The sequence below is a fragment of the Gossypium hirsutum genome, chromosome A05 (assembly GCF_007990345.1).
Source record: "Gossypium hirsutum isolate 1008001.06 chromosome A05, Gossypium_hirsutum_v2.1, whole genome shotgun sequence".
Lineage (NCBI taxonomy): Eukaryota > Viridiplantae > Streptophyta > Magnoliopsida > Malvales > Malvaceae > Gossypium > Gossypium hirsutum.
In genome coordinates, this window is record NC_053428.1 from 104919045 (window position 1) to 104926036 (window position 6992).

At 32.1% G+C, this 6992-nt stretch overlaps 1 protein-coding gene across 30 annotated transcripts; it reads right to left on the reverse strand.

Moving 5' to 3' along the window:
- Nucleotides 1-5188, reverse strand: LOC107959685 (uncharacterized). Of its 30 annotated transcripts, none has more exons than XR_005927513.1 (8): nt 4853-5151; nt 4425-4624; nt 2609-3069; nt 2396-2471; nt 2258-2304; nt 2131-2167; nt 1115-1261; nt 1-326 (listed from the first exon to the last, which is right to left on the reverse strand). XR_005927513.1 is itself a non-coding variant. In XM_016895793.2 (5 exons), exons 1-4 carry the CDS (start codon nt 5001-5003, stop codon nt 2432-2434), a joined length of 852 nt encoding a protein of 283 aa, XP_016751282.1. In that variant the 5' UTR covers nt 5004-5148; the 3' UTR covers nt 1-1261; nt 2396-2431. The 30 variants fall into 30 exon arrangements, 1 of the variants encoding a protein (XP_016751282.1); XR_005927509.1 differs by having other exon boundaries at nt 1-353; XR_005927508.1 differs by adding an exon at nt 1359-1631 and having other exon boundaries at nt 1-1261.
- Nucleotides 5189-6992: the final 1804 nt, after the last annotated feature.

Genomic DNA, 6992 nt, shown 5'->3' on the forward strand with positions numbered 1-6992 from the left:
TATAGTAAACCTAACTTTGTAATTTACAAGCTCAAGAAGAAATGAAAGACATCATGTAATCAACAAACAATTTGATGCAAAATTACAGTTGGTAACCTCATTGATTGTGACTAACAATGATGCTTCTATATTCTAAAGGAAAAAAAGGCAGTAACCATTTCTTGACTTGATTTTCGTATGGAGATTTGCTTGGTTACAAATCTCTTCATACAGTACAAAAGCAGAACCACAAGAATAAGCAACGCGTAGCCGAGGCAAAATATAGGGCTATGGCTCAAGGTGTTTGTGAGCTTATTTGGCTACAGAAGGTATTGGAGGAGCTGAAACTGTCAAGAAGGAAAATTATCCCTGTACTGTGATAATAAGGCTGCAATAAGCATAGCTCATAACCCAATCCAACATGATCGAACAAAACATATTGAGATAGATCAGCACTTCATCAGAGAAAAATTGAACTCCAGTCTCTTAAACTTAGTTCATTTGGCGTTCGACGAGCAGTTAGTTGATGTATTCACTAAAGTATTAAGTAATAGAACCTTTCATAATCTAATTTGCATGTTGGGCATGTGTAGTATCTATGCACCAACTTGAGAGTGTTGACAGCCAAGAGATTCTTCCTATCACTGTAAATTAGGGATTAGATATACTAGATATTAGGATTATATACTATTTCTTGCCTTAGTTTTTTGCTCTTTGTATAAATACCTATGTTACCATTTTTTAGTATGAGTGAAATTATTCAAATCCCTATAAAATTCATCTCTCAAATATCTAATTTCAACACATTTACTTCTATTTCATTTGTTACCCTTTGCTAATTCACAAAGACGTCTACCATCAATCGGTACTAGAGAAAGTATAAAATATATGTGAAGAAAAATTCACAGAGTAGGTAAATTTGATTATAAATGCAACAATGCAATGGACTTATGCTATATAATTTAAGAGTTCATTCAGTTATTATATGTTATTGAAGTAATGATTTTACTAAAAAAAAAATGCTTTCTTGCACATGCTACAGGTAACAAAATCCATATGCAGAGCATCGAAAATATAAACCCAACATGCATTCTAAAAATCAGAAAGATGAAAGCAGCAGAAAGCCAGAACTCACCGACATTTTTTTCTACTTATCCCAATTTTTTTTTTGTCATGATAATACTGGTAATCCATATAATGAAGAGTAGCCAGTGACAATTTCTCTCAATGTGTTGCAGTTTTAAGCAACTTCATGCTGATAGCCTCTGTTTTTCTCTAGTAACTGCAATTTTAACAGTCAAAGCAGGTGTCTGAAAATGAGATTGTCTAATTACAGAAAACAACAAAGTCAAAACATAAATCAGAAAAAGAACGGTGACAATAGCTGAAACAAAATGGTAGATGAAATTGTGGAAACAAAATGGACCACTGGAGGCTTTCATTTATACTTCCATCATGATTCATCGAAGAACCCTAATCACCTTATACAGGAACATAATGTGAGAAGTTTACTGCATTATTTATCTATAAGCTAAGTTTCTGAAAGTTAATGCAGCTTATAATATTTTGTTACTGTTACAAGTAGTCTATTGATCACAGAGTATCCTATTAAGAAGCTGCTCCAAGAGCTCCAGTGTTATTCAGCCACTTCCCTATGGGCAAAAACAAAGTAGAATTGAACCATCAGCTTGGTTACAAGTTTTCCCTTTTGAAAACTTTTACAGGAAAAACATGGATATGGTAAATACTGAGCTCCACAGAGCTTATTTCTTGTTTAAGAAATTAGTCAGCCTCGGTTTCTCACTGGTACTATACTCATTTCTTTTCTTTATGTTCAGATGCAATTGTGTTCCCATTATGTTTTGCAAGGTAATTTTGAAATTTTAAGATGGTTTCTGAGTAGCAAACAGAATAATGTTATATTATTACAATTTATATCCTTTGTCTTTTAATTCTAATACCTGATTTACCATGAAAATGTTTTAGTTACTAAACTTATCATGAAATGGTTTTCCATATATTCAATCAAGAAATAATTAGTTAGTTACTTCAAAGTTTGCTTGGAATTCAATTGAACAACAACTTAGTCACTCTAAAAAAGTCAAAATCTTTTGTTACTGATTTTTGGGGAAAAAAGCATATGATTGTTACCTTAAAAGGAACTCCTAGCTTTGCTGTTTCCCATTCCCTATCAAACACGTAAAATTTCATCATCTTTGTCAAAGAACACCAAAAAGATGGAAGGAAAAGTGTAAGTTTTGAGGATACCATAACTTACCCAGACAAGGTTATAAACTCAATAGCTTCTTTTGCAGTCAGCAATAACTATCATACAGCACATACATACATGCTAACTTGCAATGTAGGCTTTTTGCTTAACAAATCCAAATAGTTTCAGCTCAAACAATGCCCTTACCTGGTAGTAGGAACCTGACCAAGAAACAATGAAGCCTTAACTTATCTCAACCTTCATCTGCCTGATATTTGTAATTCTGTGAAGATACAAGCTTCAGAAACTTAATGATCTATGATATAAAATCCTTAAGCTCTTATTGTTGATTGTTTCAGAGCTGACAAAAGCACAAAACGATCAAGTTTCATCAATTTTTAAATTAGTTAAGAAATTTACCTCTGTCTTAAATCAAGTATACTCTCAAGAATTCCTGTCGTTTGCTGCACCTTCACATTTTTTGGTTTCTCATCATCAAGTAATAGTGTTGAAACATTTAATATCGTGAGAAGTTCTTGTTCAATTTGTTTGAGCTGTTGATCCAAATGTTCCAAGAAGTCCTCATAAGTCGATATTGCTGCCAAGCTGCTAGTTCTATTGTCTTCATTAAAAGCTAATGCTTTATGTTCCTCTAGCTCCTTGTGGGCAGGTTGCTCCACCAAATCATCAGTATCAAGCAACAACTTTTGATCTTCACCAACTGTTAAAGCATCAAGGCCAAAGTCCTTATTCTTATTTTTATTGTTTTCAGCTTGCTCCTTCGGAGATATGATCCGAACTGGACTGGAACCATCTTCTTCACCAATTTCAGAATCTGACACAATATTCCCAATTAGTTGAGTTTCTTTGACGTTTATCACCTGAAACCAAGATGACTTGTTAAATATACATATCAAACCATTTAGCTCTTCAATAAGATCCAAAAAAGGAAAGTCAAAATTTATAGTGAAATATTGTTAAAAGAAAAAGGATAGACTGGCTGCATTTATTGGGAGTCTAAATGAGAAAATCATAGCCTTAAGCAGCAATCAATAAAAGGTTGTTAGTGGGAAGTGCAGGTAGAAATGGAAATATAAAGTTTAAAGCAGATAGAACTAGGTATGTTAATTTGTTAAACTGAAAAGGTGAAGAATCCATCCAAAAGAAACCGTTGAGTTTAAACATATATATACGATATATGTAAGTCATGCAAAAATTTAAAGCACATGGAACTAGGCATGCACAAAATGACAGACTAGCAAAGAAGCAATAGATAAGGAACCATCATTTGAACACCACGAGCATATTCAATATTTGCAATAGACCTTGTTTCAGTGGCAAGGAGTTGTTACATTGAAAAAGTGAAGAATCCATCCAAAAGAAACCATTAAGTATAAACATATATATATAATATGTAAGTCATACAAAAATTTAAATCACATAGAACTAGGTATGCAAAAAAGTTGACCAGCAAAGAAGCAAAAGATTATTAGAACCATCATTTGAACTTCATGAGCATATTCAATATTCGCAATGAAACCTTGTTTCAGTGGCAAGGAGGAGGCTTTGGAACTTTTAGGTTCTAGGTTCAAGTCCCACCATATGTGGGTTTAGTCTAACTTTTCATTGGTTTGTTTGTTTAGTTGATTGATTGCTTCCATGGATGTACAATTTGATATTGCTGACAATTATTTGATTGTGATTGTAGTTTCTAATTGTAATATTTAATCTCATCAACTGGAAAAAAAAAACAGCAGATTCAATATCCCATGTATTGGATAAAGCTATCCATGATACAAATTTTATATTGTTTAGTCGCATGAAGTACAAGACAATATCACCCTAAATTTCCATTAATTACAAAATAGCAACATAATAATTTGAGAAGATAAAACTTCTAAAACCATAAACCACATTTAGGCTTTCAAGACACTGTGACATTTTATCATGCCAATTTAAAAAAAGAAAAATTAAGGGTCATTGAATCCCTTCCAGTTAAACGAAGAAATTATGTTTGTTCAAATTAATGAATAAACAGATATTCCATGCACTTATATAGAAATTAGGTAAAGGAAAGGCTTATTTTAATTTGATTCACGCCGAAACAATAATGCACTTATTACTAATACTGTCTAAACTCATAGCTTAATACTTCTTATCTGTTAAATGTTAATTCTACTTCTTTGATTCTACCTTTACATTGATAATAACATTATTAATCACAATCTTGTTTTACCTCATTAAGCTTCGTAGCAAGCTTATCCAATAACTCAATCCGACTCTTAGACTTTTCCAAAGCTTGCATAACCTTCTTTTTCTGAAAAAGCAGGTCCCTTGCCTCATTTTCCTTCCCCCCCTGAATACTAACAGCTGCCTGTCGTCGAAGCTTCTCTGCTGCCTCTGATAGCCGCAAAAACCTCAATCTAGCATTGTTAGCTGAATCAACAAAGACCCAATAACTTCAATTTTCTTAACATTCATTCATTCATTACAAATAAAATTAATCCCCACTAAAAACCAGCAACTAGTCAAAAGTCATCATCATGATTTAAACTGAAATGGGTATAGAGTATTAAATCAAAAAATGAAAAAGGGGAAAATGGGTAATTGTGGTTTTGGTGGAAAAATATGAAAAGGGAACAGAGAGGAGATATCAGTGGCTACCTTTGGCTCGGGTGCTCTCAGCTTCAGCATGAAGTTGGTCAAGCTGGTAACGAAGCTGCTCTGTGTTGATTTTGGGATTTGAAGCAAAGCATTTGGGGCTTAGGACAGGCCTGTAACCTACGACAACCATTGCTGCACAATTCATTATCATCTTGGCTTCTTTTCTCAGCTTTCACTTCACTCCCTACCTATAAACTTCGAAACTGTATGTAAACACCCTACATTCGATCGTCATTCATCATCCTTAAAATCCTTATTTAGTTCCACGTTCGTACTTATCCATTGAATTGTTTCATTTCGTTCCGTATAAAGTATTTTGTTTCTACTTTAATCCACATTAGAATTGGCTGGGTGGAAATATTAAAAAGAAATTAGACTAAATTATTATTTACTTAATTTTAAAAAATTATAAAATAATCGTTGAATTATTCGAAAGCATTTAACCAGTCGAACTATTTTAAATTTTTTTATTTAAGTCATTAAGTTGTTAATCTTTTTTTAAAAGTTTAGCTAGTAAGCTCCAAGCGAAAACTTAATGATCGGTAACATACCTTAGATCCAAATCAATCTGACAATCAGTGCTAGAGATTGGAGAAGAAAGCTGTTTAGATTTTGGTTCGTAAATTTATAACATTTGAAGTTTTGATTGGTGTAGGCATGCGAATAGAGAATGCCATATACAATAACGATTTTAACAGTCAAATGACTTAAATGAAATTTTTTTACTAATTCAGTGATTATTTTGTAACTTTTTGAATTTAAGTGACCAAAATATAAACTTATTAATAATTTAATAACCTTAGATATAGTTTAATAAAAGTGATTAGAAATTATTTTGGTGATAAAAAACCATAGGTACCAAGAAATGAATTTTTTAAATAAATTAGATAAATGTTGGTACTTTGTTGCGGCTATATTATCTTATTTCAACCATTTTTTTTACAACAGTTAGAGTTATTTGAATATGGTGAAGTATATATGATAATTTTAAAGTACTATAAGCATAAAACGATGGATGGTGCGCATAGGCATGGTTGAACACGTCTAGTAAGCTGACATTAACATTAGTAATGTTTGCTTGTGCAATGCGCATTGCTTGAGCAATTGAAGGGGTGGAGAAGGATTTGAGTATATGATACTAGAGATTGATTTACAAGGCAAAAGGTTCAATAATGGTAGTGATATTGGTCGAAACAGGTGGTACGTTGAATGGTATAACCATAAGTAAGGTGTCAAGTGAATAAGGGACTTGTGAGCTATAATAATAAGTAAGAGCAAGGATTTGGCTAATTGTGGGTAAGGGGTTAAGTAAGCTAGGATTGGTGGATGTGGATAAGATGGGAATGACACTAGATGTGAAATTTTTTGGGTTTTCTACGTTGTTAAGTGTAGAGGTGTTCAGTCGGTTAATCGATCGGTTAACTGATTCGAAATAACATTAACTGAATTAATCGACCCTTCAAAATTTTTAATCGTTAACCGAACGAAATTTTTTTAAAGTAAATTAACTGAACCAAAAATTTTTCGATTAATTCGGTCAGTTAACCGAATTAACCGAAAATTATATGTTTTTTAATTTTTGGTTAAAATAAGTATAAAATTAATTGAATTAATCGAATTAACTAAATTATACAAATTAACTGAATTAACCGAATTATTTGTATAAAATTATATGTTTTTTTATTTTTATTTTTAGTTTTAGATTTTTATTTTTTATTTATTAAATTATTTGTAATTTTTATGATTGGGTTGGGTAATTGGGTTGGGCTGGGTACTTGAGTTAATATATATTAGATTGGGTATTTAAATTTATGTTGATTGGGTTTGAGTGAATAGTGGGCTAGTTATATATTATAATTTTATTTATTAATTTCTTCGGTTAAACCGAAAAATTTAGTTAATCGACCGGTTTCGAACCGAATTAACCGTTAACCAAAAATTCAAAAAATTATTAACTGACCTCTGACCAAATTAATTCGGTTAACCGACCGATTAACCGAAAAAATTCGATTTTACCCGAATTTTGGACACCCCTAGTTAAGTGGGTTGATTTTAGTGTTTGAATGGTTATTGATTGTTAATTGGAATGGTTTGGATATCGATAGGATTAGTCTTAACGATGGGATCCATGTCCTTTTAT

Coding starts and splice junctions, on each gene's coding strand:
- LOC107959685 (XM_016895793.2), bottom strand. CDS start 5,003: ATGATAATGAATTGTGCAGCAATGGTTGTCGTAGGTTACAGGCCTGTC. Junction 4,625..4,852: donor TGAGAGCACCCGAGCCAAAG/GTAGCCACTGAT, acceptor TTGTTGATTCAG/CTAACAATGCTAGATTGAGG. Junction 2,472..2,608: donor ATACTTGATTTAAGACAGAG/GTAAATTTCTTA, acceptor GTATCTTCACAG/AATTACAAATATCAGGCAGA.